This window comes from Ruditapes philippinarum, unplaced genomic scaffold, assembly GCF_026571515.1.
Source record: "Ruditapes philippinarum isolate M1 unplaced genomic scaffold, ASM2657151v2 ctg1678_1_1_1_1, whole genome shotgun sequence".
Classification (NCBI taxonomy): Eukaryota; Metazoa; Mollusca; class Bivalvia; order Venerida; family Veneridae; genus Ruditapes; species Ruditapes philippinarum.
Genome location: NW_026861405.1, coordinates 178116 through 199571, shown reverse-complemented (window position 1 = coordinate 199571; position 21456 = coordinate 178116). Strand labels below are relative to the sequence as shown.

The window sequence follows — 21456 nt, the reverse complement described above, 5'->3', positions numbered from 1 at the left end:
TCTTTATTTCATTATTTTTTATTTCATAACAGTATTCATTTATTTCATTACTTATTTACATTATTCATTTGTTTCAATATTCATTTATTTCATTATTCATTTATTTCATATTTATTTCATTATTCAATTATTTCATTAATCATTTATTTCATTATTTATTCATTATTTATTTCATTATTCATCTATTTCATTATTCATTTATTCCACAACATATATTTATTTACCCATTAAATTTTATATTCATTTATTTACTTCTTTTCTTTATATGATTTAGAAAATTGGTAAAAATAGTTATGTAATGTTATTGTTATGTTAATAGAAATGTTATATTTATTTACTTGACAGGATGATGGTTGGTAATGACATCTGATGTGTCATCATGGCAACAGAATTATATAATTCCACAGTGAGTACATTTGAATTAAAAAATACAACGACATCGGAAACAAACTTGCAAGAGGTGTGGTCTATGCCTGTTATCGCTACAGTTATCACTGTTGTTTATCTATCTCTTAATACACTCCTAGGATTATCAGCTAATTGTCTACTAATTATCATAATCAACCATTCCCCGACACTGAAAACGCCGGCAAACGGCCATCTGATAAATATATGTGCAAACAATCTGATTTTGTGCACGTGTATGATTTTATCTCTACTGTCAATTTTGCTGCCTATGGATTTACGTAATAAAATCAATATCTTAACAGGATTTCACGTATTTCTAATATCAAATTGCTTATTTCAATACTTGGGAACATTTGCTTCAATCGGATACTATAGATCAAAAATCATTAAAAGTCCTTCGATGTCAATTAGAAGACGGCGTCAAATTATCACACGGTGTCTGGCGTCATCATGGGCGACGTCACTTGTAGTAAGCCTCATGATGTGTCTTTCTCACATAGAACATGACGTGTATGCTTGTATGACACTGAACCCGTTTCAAGAAGAATTTCTAATATGTGGATCAACACGAAACTATTCCGCCCAGAGATTAGGAGTTGTTGTTATAAGCATTTTTGTTTTTATTACAATGTTCATGATAATTGTGAAGTCATATCACAAAGTGTTCAAAACGCTAAATAAAGGCAACGTTTTTGGTAAAAACAGAGTATCTCCTGTAGCAAGATCACTCAGTTTACCCTCAGAGATTACAGATGACGCCCCTGTACAACAACAAATACAACCTAATCAAGTGTGTGGTATTCAGAATGGACAGTCGGACAAAACAGTTTACACGATTTCGCGCAAGGATATAAAATCAGAAAATGACATTGTTGTGCATTATCAACGAAACGATAGTATCACTATGCTGACGTTTGAAGATATCATTGCGTTAGAGAATCCTATTCTGGCGACGCAAATGCGAAGACAGATTCTGCAAAGGCGCCCCCTACAATTGACTCGTAGCACGGCAAGTAACAACTCCGTGAAGTCTAAAGGGCAAGAGTTTACTGATATATCCGCTAGTGCTGATTTACAAAGATTACAAAACTTTAAGAACAATTCTGCTTTGAGGAACTACTTTCTTAGGAGAGATCGTGCAGGTTTCAATAGTGCAACAAGGAACAGTATAGTAATGTTGGCTTCATTTATAGTGTGCTCGTTGCCAATGTTCGCCTGTATGATACCGCACGTGCTCTCTCAAAACAAGGAAAGTCATAGAGTGCTGATTCTGTTATTCACCAAACTGGCATTTTATCTAAATGCCCCTATTTATCCGATGTGGTATCTCGTTCAGAACAAACGTGTTCGGAAGTGCTTATTTAGAGTGTTTGATTCGCTTTGTCTCAAGTTGGACATGCGTCACTAGACATAAATTTGAATTGTACCACATCTTCAACATTTGTGTTCAGTATTTATTGAAATTAATCAGCAATTTCCGGACTGAAACGAAAATTGTTAAAAATCTAAACTGTAACACTATTGTAGTGTGATTTAATTGGTTCGTTTATGATATAAATGCAGTCTTCATGTCTACATGTGTTTATAAAACCGTCACTAACGCTACCATATATTTCTCTTAACTATAAAATAAAAGGATATAAGCAGGTTCGTTAAATTGGCAGAAAAAATTGTTTGTAGTTATTGTTATAAAAATCCTACCATGAAATGAAGTATGAAAGAGACCAATAGGACAGGAAACCATTAGTGTAAAAAATTACCTTTTGCCTAAATTCGTTGGATACGGCAGGGCAGGGTATCGATACTCGTGGATTGACTGTACCTAAAGTTACTAGTCAACCACCTTTTAATTTCATGAATACATATTTATTTTAAGAAATAAGAATTAATAATCGAGGCCAGTGATGCTTTGACAGTTCACCAACTCTTAAGGAGCGGCATATGCGCTAAACATAGACATATTTAAAGAGCAATGTATCATTTTGTCAGGGATCGTTTTATTGAGTTTTCTGATGGTATTACTTATTGATGTAAAATACCTGTTTAAACTTCTTTTTTCTTTTCTGTATAAAAACATTATGATTACAGAGTTTGAATTTGTTTTATATAGATAAATGTATTTCGCTAAGTACCAATAAAACACTGATTGTGCCATAATTAACATTTACAATCGTTCATACACTAATTAAGAAGCGCGTCTATATTTTCTACATATCGTTCTTCCGGATAATGTTTATGAATAATCGCCGAGGTCTCCCGAATGTCTACATGTCTTTTGGTTCTAAAAGTTTTCATTCCAATGGAAAATATTATTGTGTGAACCTTTAACCTGTTAAATAAAATAAATTGACGTGTCCTACTTTGAATTTGGAATCACAGGTGGCAGTATCAGTGTTTGGACACCCCACCCCTATCTGCCCCTGGACCCCTACTACAACCCTGAAAAAAAAATCAACACTTTAAGGTTTACTATAAGGTACCAAATACAAAACCACCGATGAAATTATATATATAAAAAAAATTTCCACTATAAAAATTATAGTAACTATAACTATAATTTTGATAGTGGGAAAATTTTTTTGGGGTGGGGTGTCCAAACACTGATACTGCCACCTGTGTTTGGAATAGTCCGTTTATTGTTTCAATATTAAAATGCTAAATGATGACCTTTTGCAGTTTATCAATTTTTCTTACAGGCCTCATTTTCGACACTTCCCTGATATATAAAAATGGCTTTAATTAATTAGTCATATGCCTTCACACTTGTAAAACATTTGTTTGTGAATTCAAACCTATCATGTATAAATGAATTTTTTCGGTAACGGTATATTGGGTGTTATACCAAAAACCAATGAGCATAGTCGTAAAATGAACATAACTTTACCAGGGCTCACACTGGCTCAAATAAAATAATAGCCAATATTTTTAACTTCAAATAATAATAGCCAAAAGTTCAGCGGACTATTCACGATTTAGCGATTAACAACATAAGTAGTTGATTAAATAAACATTACATATAAACCTTTTTCAGTTTTATAAGGATTCTCAAATAAACTGATACATTTGTGTATATATTGATAACTACCTTTTTTTTAAAATAGAACCACAACTTAAATTGTTATTATAGAACAGAATAAAAATGTTATATAGTATAATTACTGTATATCAATAATATTAAAGATTCATTATGAATTTACATAATGCTATTATCAAACAATTTCTTTTGTTTGTTCTAATCAAATTTTGTCAGCTATAACCCCTGTCAATTTCCACATTTCACACAGAACTGGAGTAGATCTAGGTCATATTAGCCTATAAAAATAACACTTGCAAACTCATTAACAGAATGCAGCCTTTTTTCTGAATAATTTACTGAAAAATGTCATCATCACCAATGTAATACAAATTTTCTGCCATAATAGTAAAGATTTTTAAACAGAACATAGCTTATTTTCACCTTTAAATAGATATCAAAATTATCGGTGTCGCGAAAATATGTGACAATCGGATTTTTTTCTGTTTTCTGAAGAAATACTCACAATTTTGCTTGTTGTGCAAATAGTTGTTTGGAAGTTAATACTTTTTAAATATTTTATCATTGTTTTCCACTGGCGATTTAGTCAAGTAGCTTAAAACCAAAAAATTTCAAAATTTGCTATTACTGCAATTTACGGTAAATTTTGGGTTGGTCAATATCCAGTTTATCAATTTTAAGACGATCTTTTTGGCTAATTGACGGATAATTTGATGGCTATTATCATGCTAGACAATATCTTTAAAGTACTTATACAATTTTACATCTCGCATGTATTTTTATCACCTCGGGCAATATGGTAAGCAGCACGTGACCGATAAAAAGTTGACACTCGATTAAATCCACCCCGCTGGTGTTAATTGGGTCTACTGCATTCTTTATCGATTTTTACACCTTAAATAAACACTGTTTGAAGTAAAAAATAATCGCCAGATTTTGTAGCCAAAATGCAAAAATAATCGCCAATCTTATAAAATAATCGCAAATGGCGACTATGGCGACCGACAGCGTGAGCCCTGCTTTACAGAGCATGCAGTTGGTATCACGTTAGTTGATAACGAAAGCATATTATACAGTATATGTCTGTTTAAATCTGGTTTTTTATATTCTAAATTATAGTAGAATTGGTAAAAACAAGCCTTCTCATCTTTGATTGAATTTTTTGATTTTTGAAAATAAAATGTTTACCAGGGAAAGCATCTAAACATTCTAAGAAGTTCCCGTTACGTTCACTTACACATTATACAGTATCAAGTCCTTAACCCTAAATATCTGAATTGGACTTGTCCATCTTTTAGTTTAATCAGTTTGGCGTGAACTGACTGACTAGCAAACAGTGAAGATTCTGGTCGTGGATATGTGCCGATTGATCTAACTTGGTCTGCACTGGTCTCAACGGTTCAATTAATTGCTGCCGGTAAATTAATATTCTCAAAACGAGATTAATTGCATATTTCTTGAAACTGTGTGATAAGTTTTTAATGTACATTTCCATGATGAACATATCGTCATTGGCGTAAAAATATGACAGATCCTGACAAAACTTTAAAGTAGATACATTCTACATAGGTACACACACTTTCGACGATTATACATGTATATATAACTATGTTTTTTAATTCAAAACACCGTTCACGCTAATTATAAAATGCTTCATTGAAGTTTCGTCTTTTGACGATATTTATATACGCATGTACCTGTTTGTCTTCACACAAATTATCATACAATCTGTACCCTAATGTAGCAGGTTGTTATTCCGCCTGATGGCGTGAACTTTTCTTATAAATATGTTCTCTAATTATAGCAGACATCTTCACGATCAATATTTCAAACTTACAATATAGTTTCCAGGGAAACAATTTCTCCTGTCTCAGAAAAAGTATATTACAATATTGTCACACGACCAAGTACTAAAAGGTGGTGGGGAAATAATACGTTCGTGTAACATGACAAGAATGATTAAAGAGACTTGTTCATACATCCTCGGTAAATATTTCCGCCGCCCCTACCTGTCCACCATCTCTTTATTTCTAAAAGCAGAGACAGTGACATGCAACACAAATTGGAGAAGAGACTTCAAGTAAATGTAGAATTATGTGTCTGTCTAACGCACTTTTTTAACGCCGTTACCTGTACACCATTTTGACGTTGCGTTGTAGTGTTTTTTTTTTACTTGTAAGGTCATGATGTCAAAAACATTTTCTTAATGTTTACGTATTTATTGAAGTCTAATCACAACTTTTAATTGCTAGAAAGCAATGAAATTGACATTAAAGTTACCAATCATGTTTATGTCTGCATAAAATTAGAAAAAATGTGCACTTTGTTGGTTTTCTCATTGGTCCAATTATACAGACTTGTAGGGAAATGAGAATATACTGACAAGACAAAACTTCAACATTTTGAAGATAACAATTACAATATAAAAGCAAGAGGACCACAGCTCTTAAATGTAAAAGTAGATCAAAACTAGGTCAAAATGTTCTCCTTTGATTTCACACAAAACTTAAGCTATGTACGTGGTCCAAATTTAAAGCGTCAAGGTTTATCGCCTCAAATATCATATCACATTATTACAAAAACAAATTTAATATAAATAGAGCTTTGCATGTAATATTACAATTGGAAGTGAAAATACTTCAATGTACTCATAACACGTGACTTTTCTAACGCGTACCGCACATTCTTCGCTCGGTTCATGAGTGTTCTCAAAAACTGGTTTTGTACAAGCTACCTATTAGTATACCAAAATTTGAAATACCCCTTAGCGGTTTTTGACATCATTCGACAACCTGCAGAAACGGAACACTATTAATAAAACAAGCAATTATCATAGTATTGCAAGCAATCCATAAGTCCCCTACCGGTTAGAACCCCATCAACATTCTGAAGGGCCATTGGCCATTCACTAATGTTTCAATTTTTCTCTATTTTAAGTAAATTTGTTGGAAAAGTTCTTTAAAAGTGATCACAGGAAACAGTTTTTATGAACAGACAGACGGACTGAAGGACACTCTAAAGTTAATATTTGAAACATCCCTGTTACCAAAATATAACATTTTAAAAGCAAAATTCTTAAAGAGGAGATAACTCTTGAATTAAAGATGCAATTTCATAAAAATTTTCAGCTCTTTGTTGTTATATTTGCCATGTTTTAAGCCTATTTGTTGCCAAGGCAACTGATATTTTATCAAAATAGGAAGAACGGATAAGACATGCATAATCTCAAGACTGCTATCTACCCATATGTCAAGTTTCATAAAAATATTTCCAGTACTTTTTGAGTTATAACTGGATTCAGTTTATGTGTAAAATTTGCCATATTTTCAGTCTATGTGTTGCCATAGCAACCAGAATTTTCAACATAGGAAGAAAAGAAAAAGACATGCATAATCTCAAGACTGCCATCTACCCATATGTCAAGTTTCATAAAAATATTTCCAGTACTTTTTGCGTTATCACTGGATCCAGTTTATGTGTAAAATTTGCCATATTTTCAGCCTATTGTTGCCATAGCAACCAGAATTTTTCAACATAGGAAGAAAAGAAAAAGACGTGCATAATCTCCATACTGCCATCTATCCATATACCAAGTTTCATAAAAATATTTTCAGTACTTTTCAAGTTATCCCTGGATCCAGTTTATGTGTAAAATTTTCCATATTTTCAGCCTATTTGTTGCCATAGCAACCAGAATTTTCAACATAGGAAGAAAAGAAAAAGACATGCATAATCTCAAGACTGCCATCTACCCATATGTCAAAGTTTCATAAAAATATTTCCAGTACTTTTGCGTTATCACTGGATCCAGTTTATGTGTGTAAAATTTGCCATATTTTCAGCCTATTTGTTGCCATAGCAACCAGAATTTTCAACATAGGAAGAAAAGAAAAAGACGTGCATAATCTCCATACTGCCATCTATCCATTATACCAAGTTTCATAAAAATATTTTCAGTACTTTTCAAGTTATCCCTGGATCCAGTTTATGTGTAAAATTTTCCATATTTTCAGCCTATTTGTTGCCATAGCAACCAGAATTTTCAACATAGGAAGAAAAGAAAAAGACGTGCATAATCTCCATACTGCCATCTATCCATATACCAAGTTTCATAAAAATATTTTCAGTACTTTTCAAGTTATCCCTGGATCCAGTTTATGTGTAAAATTTTCCATATTTTCAGCCTATTTGTTGCCATAGCAACCAGAATTTTCAACATAGGAAGAAAAGAAAAAGACGTGCATAATCTCCATACTGCCATCTATCCATATACCAAGTTTCATAAAAATATTTTCAGTACTTTTCAAGTTATCGCGGGATCCAGTTTTGTGGACGGACGGACTGACGGACTGACAGACGGACAGACGGACGGACGGACAGACGGACGGACGGACAGACGGACGGAGGGTAAACCTAAAGTCCCCTCCGGTAAACCGGTAGGGGACTAATAAAGCTATGTCAGGCAAGTTTTCACGAGAATTATTAGCGTTTAGTTATGTAACATTTTGCACTAAAGTATTTATTTTCAGCATGAATACAAATTACATTCTTGTGTTTAAAATGAAAGTTTCAGCTGATAGAAGATTTCCAATATGATTGTAAATAATGCAGTTGTTGATCAATGCGCTGTAGAGATCCAAAAGGAACATAGGAGGTCTGTGTGATTTCTGAATGGAAACAATTGTTAATTTAAAAATCTGAAAATAATAGATCTAGGGAAGACAATCATGTTTATTTAGACATTGAATAAATAGTTTTAAATTAAATTTCATACTCGTCAACTTGTGACGTCATAACTGAAGAAAAAATATCGTCCCCGGACATATACTAAGATACACATCGATTTGGAAAATCAGAAATTCACTACAGTAATAGAATACAATACTGATTTCTTCCCAAAAAAAGTGTATGCAGAAGCTATGGGTTACTCATTTGAAAGAGCGGGCTCTACACTTTATTTTTTAAACATAAAACTGTAGATGTAAATCCTGGACCGGCTTTACTATTGGTTTTCTGCGCAGATCACTAAAAAGTCACTTGGTATAGGCACCGTGTATAACATTAATTTAGCCAATAGGAATAAATTTCGTATTACTGCTTGCAGAAAGATCCTTTAGACAAGTACATGTAATAGACATAAGATTGCTTTTCAACTGACAGTTAAAAATATCTCTCATTACTTGAATAACACAACGCATAAAAAGTTTTCAAAATCTTTAGTTTTAATACGAATAATGTAAACATTACAATGTCACTAACTATTTTCATCTCATAATAAAGAGTATTTACAAAACAAAATATAACCATATTGCAATATTAGGGTCAAACATAGGTGACACAATGATATACTATACAAGTGAAAAACCTTCATGTACTAAAACATTATTATATATAAAAGCTCCCATTTAAAACTTGTACAAAGAACAAAATAAAATCATTTAAAATTTTTGTGTTTTGTGTAATGTCTTATAGCAGGTATAAAGGTCTAGCCCATAAGGTTGTACAAAGTTTGCACTGGACATATTTTATGTTGTTTTTTATAAAGATCAATTAATTAATGTTTTATGCTCTTGGGCATGAACTTTCAAACACAGATATTTTAATACTCTTACAAAACATGATTTTTGTAACAAATAAAATTCAAATTTCATTTTTGACCTTGACAGTTAATGTCAATTAAAGGTCAAGGTCACATTTGAATTTTGTCATGTATTTTTGTCCCAGTATGAATCAAATCTGTAAATAAATAATAAAGTCACAACAATTTAATCAAACTTCACTAATTTGACCTTGACAGTCAAGGTCAAACAAACATTATGCTATCACATAAGCTCATCTTTGAGCACCTTGTGATTTGTATACCTTAGTAACATATTTCTTCAAGATACTTAGAAAAAAACACACCAACACTTCAATGAGATAAACTGAAAACTGTTGTCTAAAACCATGTAAAATTAAAACCGTGTTTTAAATAGTTTAAATAAATTGTTAAATGACATCTTATAAAATAGTAGTGAGAAAAATGATTTAAAATATCAAAGTGAGCAACATATTTAACAATAAAAATCAATTTTACAAATAATTAATTAATCATTATTCTTTATTTTTGCTATTCAAACCTGGATGATAACAGAAACTACTTTTAATCTCATGCTCAACAAAGTGTGAGCATAAATGATGAAATGCATAATCCTGTAATTTGTAAGAGTAAACTAGTTTTTGAGCCAAATAACCTATATTCCTACTTTATATAGAGGTAATAAACAGATTCAAACAAATTTTGGTAACAAAGTTTTCCTTTGATTTTTACTTATGACCTAGTTTTTGACCTCTGATGACCAATTTTACAATTTGTCCGATTAAGACAAACAATGACTTTATTAATATTTTTTACAGGTTTATGTTAACTAAGTTGCCCCTAGGACAGGGCCTCTTTCAAACCAAAGAGCATGATTTATACATTTTGTAAATCAGACGAACAACCAGAGACATAAAAGTATATGTCCCATAACACATAAAAGTATCTTTAATTTTCTTAATAATCATTTTAAGAGCTTCTAATATATGTACAAGAACACAGTCATTCAATATATGTACATGTATCAATGATAATTACCAAACAAATAAAATAATTGATTTATTCATTCATTGAAAATGACTTTACACAATATTCAATTAATTACAGATTTTTAAAATGTACACAAAAACGTTTCTTTATAATTTGATTTAATGTAAACCCTGCTAACAAGTTCATATATAACGTCTCCCATAAACGCTGTTAAATATTATGTAAAAATTTACAGACAAGCAATCTAATTAACAAAACTGGAACAGTTAATGATCAATGCAAGACATGTTGCACAGTTACATTAGAGTTATGAAAACATAATAACATGCCCTATATTACTAGTGAGGTGAATAATATTAAACAAAATATTTCAAATAAAATATACAACTTAACAATTTCAACTCTACACTAAGTACACATTTTTACATGCTTTAAAGTTTTATGTTATAAATAAACTGATCTGCTAAAAATCTTTTTTTTTTTCTTACTCAGAGACATTCTTCTCTCTCTTATATTTACTTAACTTAGCATACACTGGTAAGTGTACATTTTTTCTTATCAATTATCATATAACAAGCCAAATTTTTGTCAAAACAAACCAGGTTTACTCCTGAGAAATGTCAGGCATCTTGTGCATAGATGACTATTCCTCTATTACTTACAACTGTAATTTATATGAAAAAGAAACAAAAACAAACATAATTTTGCCAAAAATAGTCAAATCTCAAAAGTTCAAAAGTCGTCCACTATGAACCAACACACTTAGTGACAATAGCCCTATAACGGTTTGGTAAAAATCTTTAGAGGAAGAGTATTTATATATAACATACAAGTATGATAAAAAAAGAACAAAGGGCCATAACTCTGCTTAAATTGATTAAACAACAAAACCTTGACAATATGTGCCAAATACACTTCATGACAAAAGTTCTGGGAAGTTTGCTTGAGATTCTGTTGGAAATGTTGGTACATACCAGGCAATATTTACCAATCTAATAACCAGTATCAGAAAGCATGGTTAAAAGTGTTAATATAAGTTGACAATTTAACAACAGATAGTGCCAACATTTAATTTGTGTGTAGTTTTATAGGAACAGAATTGGACACATTCCTTATAAGTACATAAATATAGCATGAGATAAAGAAAGAAAAAAGAATTTATTCTGAGAAAAACTTATGAGTAGAAAAACTGGCTTTCCATAAGTAAAACAATTAAGACATTTGACATGATAGCACCACCATATCTATCAAGTATATATACATCTCATTTAAAGGTTCCCTAATCAGCTACCTCAAATATGTTAACTTCTTGTTGAATTGTGTCTATGACAATATAAAATCCATTAAAGAGATCTTACAAAGTTAAAGCAAAGTACAGTTGTGTACAGAGACCAAAGGCCCTTGATAATTCCTGTTGACCTATGTCACACAGCTAATGTCAAACTCAAATGATGAGTTGACCTTCGTCATCTTTAAATGAACAGCAACTTGCAACAAGTGCTATAATAAGAAATCTCAATAATTTAACCTTGAAGGTCAATTTAAGGTCAAGGTCATATCAGAATAATTCAAAATTTTGGTTTCGTCATATGTGATACTACCAGCTAATTACAAACATTGGTTTTGTTCTTAACACTGTAATTAACTTTCCAAATGGAAAAAAAAAACATAACAAATAAAGGATATATAACAAAATAAATTAGCATCTCATTTAACCTGACAAGCTACCATACAAGTATACTGAGACTTTATGATGTAGTTTATAAACATTTAAATTAACAACAAACAAATACTGATCAACATTAACAATGAAATTAATCACTACATTTATCCATCTTTTCTAGTACAAAAGATAACCTGTTAGGGGAAACTGCTCTTGATGAATTTAATTAGGTTAAGTAAAGATAAGCATTAATTTAGAAAAAAGTACATATATTGCTTTATCAAATAAAATACTTCAAATATCACTGAATGTGATAAATACACACAGCTTTAATTCTTAAGCCATGAGCCACCACATTCAGGGACCACAGGACTGGGCATTTTTTTACACCAGGGGCATAATTTGTATAACTTAAGGTAAAGATCTAGTGGGTAAAGCTTCATGCCAAATATTGAAGGTCTAAATGTGTTTTCCATTATACAATGTATTTGAATACAGAAAAATAAAATAAGTATTAACATAACATAATGTTTTTAGTCAATTAAAGTTTATGCAATTAAGTGACCTCTGGGTTGGTCAATTTTAACCCTGAAGGCAAGATTTATATTACTTTGGTAGATATATGAATTTTTTATAGTCCTTTCATAATCATAGCTCTTTTGACCTAGTTAAGCACCAGTCTGAAACATTTGTACAATGTTGGTAGTGGGCCACAAGTATAACACAAATTTTCTATGTTAAAAGATGGGACATAATTTCCTTAATATAGCTGGCGAGTTATGACATATATCATGTGGGTAATGACAATGAACTTCTATCTAAAATATTATATAACTGTACAAAATCTTTATCAGAAATCTTTACATACAAGGGTGGAGATGCATTCGATGTTTTGGTATGGGGGTGGGAGGTGATTCAAACAGAATTGCACATAAACATTTCTAATAATGACATTTAATTGTTGCAGGAGAAAAGGATGTTTCTGTTAAATCATTAATGACACACCTTACTGTTTATTGGTATTAGTTTATTTTTTTGGTTTTCTTTCCTTTGTTCAATTAATTTAATGGACTTGTGTTTGTATTAAATATAGTATACAGTGTAAGTTAATGGAAGAGGTTTTGGTATGAAGCAGTCAACAGAATACTGGCCAGGCTTCCTACTGCAGGTATTGCCAAGTTAATAAAACTACTAGCTTTCAAATGGTTAAAAGTCAACCATAACAAAACCGAAAAGTCACAGACTTTAAAATTCCTCTCTTTTTCTTCCCTTTTTAAGTTGGTGTTTGTTACACCGACACTATAAAGGTCATATAGCAACTTCTTAACTATACTGGTGGAGGAAGACCTTAAAAGGTACCCCTTTGTCCATCATTTCAGTCATAAGCAGGTACCTGAGTAGAACAACTGACATTCGTGAGCCAGCTAGATAGCTTTCTCACATGAAAGAATCCTGAATTCCCCAAATAAATTTGTAACAACAGCTAAGGGGACAAGTGGTTTGAAATCAAAAACGTTAACCACTTAGTCACAGATGCCCAAAGTAACATGTTAAGTTACTGAATTTTTGCCAACCATACTGGTATACTTCATATTCTTCTTCAATCTTCACTGAGGATAAATAACATTAACAATTGTGTAAATCTTTAGGCACTTTTCCTAGTTTAGTGTGAGATTGTCAAACTTTGAGTCTGAAATATCATTTTCACATATAATTTTCTAGTGTACCAGAAATGTTTCAAAAATTAAACACTACATAATTGGTAAGATAACAGTGCAGGTAGTGCCAAAATAATTATCAACAGTATGAGCATGAATATGAAGGTAATAATACAACACATACCCAAACTCATCTAGAGCATCATATTAATATCTTTTTTAATATTTATTTAAAAAATTATCTTACTATACAAAAACTTGTAAATATATTCAAAATGAAACTTTGTCCATTGTCATGTAGTACATTTAGCCTGCCCATTTCTGTTACCTGTACACAATAATTGTATGAATCTCTATTTAAACTACACCATATCAACATTTTTGTTGTCAAAGTAAGTAGTAACACCATCAGGTCTGTAAGCTGGTCTCTGTACCGTCCTGTGACTGGGTACACCTATCAGAGTTGAAGGCTGAAAATATAACATAAAATATTCATCATCTGTTTCAGAACTGGTTCATACCAAGAGGGCCATCATGGCTACACTTCACTTGCAGCCACAGATTTTAGCCACATAAAATTTTACTTTAATGTATAATAAGTATCAAGGAAATAAAATGCTATCAATTGTTCCCACCAATTGTTCTCACAGCCACTTAAATACTCCTTGATGAATGCGGAAGTGTAAACAACAAAGAAATAACATTAAACAAAGTTCCTTTTCACATATATAGTGGACTTACTAACATTTAAAGTATTGTTATTTCTGGCAATTACAAGGAGCTAATCTGGAAAAAGAAATATTATTATAAAAGTTTACAATGACAATTCTATAACTAAATGGCTATATAAAGACATTATTATAACCAGCTTTTAAATTTTTTTTAAAAAATATTCTATTATGTATTTACCAATGGCTCTATTTCAGTAGGACTGTTACCATAGCGATCGTCAACATGAAAGTCATCTTCTTCTTCTTCATCCTCATCTTCTAGAAGATTCATCATTGATGGAGCAAGCTTACCATCGAGTCTGATCAAATCGTTAAGGTCTTCAAACTAACTTAAAATATTTCGTCCATAACAAGATTTCAAACAATGTTTTATAAATAAAGAGACATTACCTTTGTAAACTTACATGCCAATTAATTTATAATCAAGGTTGTGCAGTCAAAAAGCAAGTAAAAATTAGGCGAGTTATAATAATGAAATATAAGTTGATGAAACATCGCAACAAGACAGGCATATAATTTCTTTGTGGAAGTTTGGGAATCATTTACTCCTTGATTCTGGCTATGATTTCCAAAATATAATGCTTTTCCTTCTTGACCTATATAATTTGACTTCTAAAGTCAGACATTTGGCACTCTCTGACCTTAATGGAAGCTCTGTATTAAGTAATAGTGTACTACAATTATGATATCAGCAGTCATTTTAGACAAAAACCTACTATACTTGCTAGCATAAATACTACTGTGTTAAAAAGAAAGTAGAATATTGGCTTAAAGAAGTTTTTAATTAAAATTTGTAACTAAAATACATTTCCCAAATTTTTCAAGATAAAATACATATATTAAAGGATACATTTGTTTAGAGTTTTTCTTCTTTCTCTTGAAGAATTTTCGTGCTAATGATGCCAACTGTTTCTTTGATGCTGAAAACATATTAAGACATCTATCAAGATAACGCTTTACTAATCATAAAGTTAACATAGATTATTACCTGGCCATTCTTAGGTTACTACTGTTTTATTTTTAAAAATAGTTCTTTTCAGCTTAGAACAAACAATAAATACCAGTACTCATATTCTAACTTATTTCTTGATGATATAGTGTGTCCGTTTGACCCTTGAAATGACTCTTATTTCCAAAAGGATTTTAATTGAAGGGTCAAATTTTGTTAAAATCATCGGGATTTAATCTTGTAGTCAGTAAAACTTTAGCAAAATGACCCTCAGGATTTCATGGCTAGTGAACACCCTGTGACAGATCATTTGTCAAAAGTTATAATCATACATAATAACAAGAAGACCATGATGACCCTCAATCACTCATCTAATTTCTATGCCAGAAATATTCTTCTTTTTTAATGTATAAGTAGATAGGTAGGTTTAACAAGTCCTTGGTCATTTAGTTTTCTCTCAAGAATTTTTGTTTTTTTTGAGAACCACAAGCTGTTGTTACATGCCAAACATCCTAGATCTGGGCACTGCAGTTTCTGCGGGGAAACTTTAAATAAATGTTAAACAAGTGGCTTCAGGATTGGGCTGTTTTTCCAAGAGACATGCCTCTTTATAAAACTTTTGTAGAGGTCAACTAGATCCTGCATATAAACTTACTGCATAAAATCTGAATGCAGACTTGGGAATGAAAAGGTCACCTATCCACAATGAAAAGACCACCTATTCACAATGAAAAGACAACCTGTTCACAATGAAAAGACCACCTGTTCACAATAAAAAGGCCACCTATTCACAATGAAAAGGCCACCTGTTCACAATGAAAACACCGCCTGTTTACAATGAAAAGACCACCTGTTCACAATAAAAAGGCCACTTATTCACAATGAAAAGGCCACTTATTCACAATGAAAAGGCCACTTATTCACATACTTTCAGTGATGTAACTAACTATAGACCAACCTTTGCCCATTCCAGTGAGTTGTCTGCGTAGTTCAGCATCATCATCTTTATCTTTAGGTATAGGCTGACTAAATGGGAACGCATCTAAAGTTTTATCACTGTCATCACCATAACCTTCATGTACTGGAAATATAAATATAATAGTTACTTACATATCAACATTTTGTGATCAATAGTTAAAGTTTATAGTTTACAATGTTGATTGAAAGTGTATTAATAGAAACCAATAGTAAACTGTAATGTATTCAAAGTTATCGGATTTGTATTGATAGTTTCTTGCTAAGTAGTCATAGTTACTGTTATGCATTTATAACTACTAAATTCTTTTTCAATAAGTGACAACATACAAATATTTCACATAAATAATTTTTACACATTAGATAACAATTAGAAATTGTAATATTTCATAGTTAATGCCATTAATAGTTTCAGTGGTAATTTATAGCAGAAGTTTAAATATACATAGATAAATATACTTCCTTATTACACTTAAGTAGTCCTTATAATTTATCATAAAAAGAAATTCTGACAAAATCCTCAACATGTGTATAGTGGTAACTATCTATCATGACAATGTGCATAAACACACTTATAATTTTAAAAGCCATGACAAAAAGTGCAGTTTGTCATTAGTTAACAATATTCTGGATAAACTAGGTATACTATATACTCACTGTCATCAGAAGGTCTTAAAACTGGGGGTGTAACCGTAACTGATGTATTGCAATCTTTCCTCTTTTCATTCACTCTCTCTGTAAAAATAAAACCATAAATCAATCATTTTTGTTCATTTGGATTCAGCTTATATGTGTATTCATTACAGTCACTGACTTACATTAAAGTTTTTATGATGATCCTAGATTGCCCACTTGTGAACCATTGCTAGACCAGATTAAAATTTCAACAGAGTACCAGTAGAAAAAATCAGGGTCACAAAGGTCAAGGTTTGAATTAACACAAATTTTTTAAGCTTAATATTTAAAAACACCATTGGAATCACCAAAGGTCAAAAACTCTATACCAATTACATAAAATTTTACTTCAGGGCCATAGCTTAAAAATTCAAGGTCAATAGATTCAAGCACATGATTGCTGAAATTTAGTCTAAACAAAAATTTTTGGAAGCACAGACAAAAGACAAACAGACAGAAACTCAGAAAGGTGACTGCATGCCCATTGGGAATCATAATATATCTATGACAACAGAATAAAACTTTACCCTTTTCTAGAGTCTTCATAAAGTCATCGTTACTTCTTAACTCCTGTAGAAATTCACTATTTTGTAATGCTAGAGCTAGACGTTCATCCTCGAGATATCGGGCCATCTCTGGGTCAATATCTGCCGATGTACGCTGTCTCTGTCTCTCATTCTCCTTCATACGCTCTTGTAACATGTCCTTACTGAAGTCATGTGTTTCTATTATCTGTAAAACACACACACACACACATTAATTAACTATTATTACTATTATTACCTACAAAAAAGAACATTTTGTAACTTTAAATATGAAATATCAAGTAGGAACCATACATTTATTATAGTTTCATCAAATGACATTTGAATGAATTGTGGACAACAGACAGCAAAGGCCCTAAAAGTAAAATTTCACCCTGTCACTGTAACCTGACTTAATGGCATTAATATCAATAGTGGTCATAAACTGGTCAAGGAAAATAAAGCCTCAATCACCTACTATTGTACTATCCTAATACTTACTATAAGCTATGATTGCAATCATGGTGTAATTGATCTACAAATGCTTTACACTTCTATGTGAATGATAAGAAAACTAATTACCACAGAATGGTTCCTAGACTGAGATGAAGAAAGTCTATCTTTATGCCGGGCACCAGATGACTTCTGTCCCCCATCCACCATACTAAATGACCTCGATATCTTTTCTGATGATTTATTCTTCTTCTCTGCGCTTTTAGATTTACTTTCCTTATCTTTTGTATCTTTGGTACCCATACTCAATGAACGTGAAAACTTTTCTGATTTGCTTCGACCTTTGTGTATTTTTGGCCGAGCGTCTGTCAACGACATAACATTGACAGGGGTAGCTGACAAGTTAGCAGTTCTGTCAATATCAGATTTGGCACTAGCTACTCCAGATTTAGAATCAGGTAACATAAGTCTTAAGAAGTCATCCGGTAAATTACCCAACATTGGAGGATTCCAGTTCCTGAATTCTCTCTTCAGTGAAGTGGTTTGATTATCACAACTATTTGTCCTATGAACACTGAAACTACTGCTCTCCATGACAGGTGAAAATCCAATCCCTTGACCAGCACTATTTGGCAGACCAGCCGGGCTTAATCTAGCCATTGCTCCTAGTGGTTCAGGGTGAGAATCTACCTCAAGTTTTAACTGATTACGACTGGGAAGTTTAGGTTGACCTATAGGGGTGGTCCAAATGCTCTGTGTTTGGTCTGTAGGGCCTGGAGTTCTCATTGCCTCTGAGTAAGATGGGGGAGAATCCTCACTACCACCAGCAGCCACCAGACTATGATCCTCATAACTTGGGATCTGTGGCTGAAATAAACAAGACAGTTAAGATGGTCCTACATAGTTCACCTCAGATCCACTGCCAGAACTGTTCATTCAAAAATTGAAAAAAAAAATGTTTTTCAAATTTAAGTCTACTGTTCCACTTGTATGAAGTCACAATTACATTGTACAAATATAAGGCAGGAATATTTTTTCTTACTTTAGGGCTATGATTCAATATAACTGTTGTAGAGGTCCACATGTAAATTTTACATGCCAAGTATTTAAGCTCTAGAACATTTATTTAAAAAAAAAAAGATTCCTTTTTCTTTACAAGTCTAAATTAACTGATCCCTTTGAAAGGACTAATTTTAGCCCCAGGGGCTTGATTTATATAACTTTTGTAGAGGACCACAAGATGATGCTAGCCTCCCTACCAAAACTGTAGTTTTAAAAAAAGAGTAATTTTTATATAAACCTATGTAAATATAAACAAGAGAGAATTCATTTTTTAAGTCTACTTTTAGCTCCTGCAACCTTTTGTTTTGTTTGTTCAAACTAGAACTGCCACTATCATGGCGTGAATACCCCCGCATACCACTTTGTCAGAATCAACAGTGGCCATTTAGAGCTCAAGAACAACCTCCCTGCCAAATCTGAGGTTACTAAGCCAGTGCATTGCTAAGTTATGTATTCTACATGCTTCAAATGTGAAAATGTCAAAATCAATACATTGCGGACAGGACATTCTTTAGCAATTGAGAAGAAAAGCTTTTTTTTTGTCAAGGTCCCTGTGACCTTGACCTTTGACCCAGTGACCTCAAAATAAATAGGGGTCACCTTATAGTCATGATCAACATCCATGTCAAATATGAAGACTGTAGGTCAAAGGAATCGTAAGTTAATGGGTGGACAAACTTTTTGAAGTCAAAGTCCCTATGACCTTGACCTTTGATCCAGTGACCTCAAAATCAAAAGGGGTCATCTACTAATCATGATCAACATCCATGCCAAATATGAAGACTGTGGGTCAAAGGAATCTTAAGTTATTGGGCAGACAAACTTTTTGAAGTCAAAGTCCCTGTGACCTTGACCTTTGACCTGGTGACCTCAAAATCAATAGGGGTCATCTACTAATCATGACTAACCTCCATTCCAAATATGAAGAGTGTGGGTCAAAGGAATCTTAAGTTATTGGGCGGACAAGCTTTTTGAAGTCAAGGCCCCTGTGACCTTGACCTTTGACCTGGTGACCTCAAAGTCAATAGGGGTCATCTACTAATCATGACTAACCTCCATGCCAAATATGAAGACTGTGGGTCAAAGGAATCTTAAGTTATTGGGCGGACAACCTTTTTGAAGTCAAGGCCCCTGTGACCTTGACCTTTGACCTGGTGACCTCAAAGTCAATAGGGGTCATCTACTTATCATGACTTGCCTCCATGCCAAATATGAAGACTGTGGGTCAAAGGAATCTTAAGTTATTGGGCGGACAAGCTTTTTGAAGTCAAGGCCCCTGTGACCTTGACCTTTGACCTGGTGACCTCAAAATCAATAGGGGTCATCTACTAATCATGACTAACCTCCATGCCAAATATGAAGACTGTGGGTCAAAGGAATCTTAAGTTATTGGGCGGACAAGAAAAAACCGACGGACGGCCGGACGGACGGACAGACAAGCTGATTCCAGTATACCCCCCTTACAACTTTGTTGTGCGGGGGTATAACAAGCTGATTCCAGTATACCCCCCTTACAACTTTGTTGTGCGGGGGTATAAAAAGCAGATGTTATTTAAAGAAACTGTGGGTAAGGACGCATGATTGACTACACAAGAAGGACGACTTGCCACCACAAAAGTTCATTTCTGAGCATGAGCTTCAGACATTTTATTTAAACAAAAGTTCATTGGTAAGTAAAGAATTCTATTAATTCTATTTCTAAAGCAAGAATAGATACTGTTTCAATAACTGCTTTTATATTTTAACCCAAACATCAAGTATTTTTATGCAGATTCTCTAGTAGCAAGTAAGCATACATATATACTCAAGGAAAAAATTTAAGGAAATTAAACAAAAGTCACGATATCAGTAAACAAAAGTTATGATAGTTTTTACCTAAATTTGGCACTGGCCCTTTACAAACAAGGAGCAAATGACTACAAAAATTGAATTTTTGCAACAAAAGCACAGTTTTGTGTGTTAGGTGATCATATAGTTACCATATCTATTATTTGAAACTTGCCTTAAGGTGACCTATAACTTTACCACAACAAACCTTAAAATTCACTGCTATTGATGTGAAAGTGGAGTCATTACATACCATGTTGAATTCTGCACCTGCTGCTTCCTCCTTCACAGTACTCATGTCCTCATCAATTGTCATGGTGAGCAACTGATCAATCGTTGCATCAACAGCACCATCATTTGCTCTCAGCACTGCCTCGATAACCTCATCGTCCAGTGTTGGAAACATGTTCTTAAAATCTGACATTGCTTGAAAGAAATCAAGCTGCCGTGTGCTCCGCCGTGAACGACTTTGTCGCTGACCAGGACTTGCATCCTGATTTCTACATATAAACAATATTAAGTAATTAAACATTGAATGTTGTCATTATCAAATCTGTTATCTTTACAGTCAAATCAGTTAACTTAAAAGGTGGTCAAAGAACATAATGAGTGTTAGTATATTTTCATTTTTTGACAGCATATGACTTGTGTACACCATATGCAACTCTGGGTAATCTTACATTTTTGTCTGACCAAATTAACACCTTTTCTGAGCAATTTTAACATTATGGTAGACATGTCTACAATTAAGACATTCACAATGTTCAAATCAGAAATGTTTGGTGAACATATTAAAGTTACTTATTTATATTTCAATAACTTGAATGAAACATCTTTCAATACAGTGTTGTTTTTTTTGTCTCTACTTTGGGAATGGTGCCGGTATCAGTCTGATTGGGGAGAAATGCGTTATTTTGACTTAAATTGGG

The 21456-nt window shown here is 32.6% G+C and overlaps 2 protein-coding genes across 2 annotated transcripts in view; one reads left to right on the top strand and one right to left on the bottom strand.

Moving 5' to 3' along the window:
• Nucleotides 1-346: 346 nt before the first annotated feature.
• LOC132715518 (uncharacterized) lies at nt 347-2533 on the top strand. The gene has a single exon (XM_060698530.1). It carries the CDS (start codon nt 380-382, stop codon nt 1814-1816), a length of 1437 nt encoding a protein of 478 aa, XP_060554513.1. The 5' UTR covers nt 347-379; the 3' UTR covers nt 1817-2533.
• A 6110-nt stretch (nt 2534-8643) lies between these two features.
• LOC132715516 (uncharacterized) overlaps nt 8644-21456 on the bottom strand; it is a 17847-nt gene continuing 5034 nt past the window's right edge. The window contains exons 3-10 of the mRNA XM_060698527.1: nt 20781-21027; nt 17768-18505; nt 17189-17393; nt 16644-16721; nt 15970-16092; nt 14913-14982; nt 14241-14361; nt 8644-13801 (exon numbers count right to left, since the gene is read on the bottom strand). Of these exons, the coding sequence (XP_060554510.1) occupies nt 13694-13801; nt 14241-14361; nt 14913-14982; nt 15970-16092; nt 16644-16721; nt 17189-17393; nt 17768-18505; nt 20781-21027 (1690 nt within the window). The 3' untranslated portion in view covers nt 8644-13693. The remainder of the gene's footprint in view (nt 13802-14240; nt 14362-14912; nt 14983-15969; nt 16093-16643; nt 16722-17188; nt 17394-17767; nt 18506-20780; nt 21028-21456) is intronic.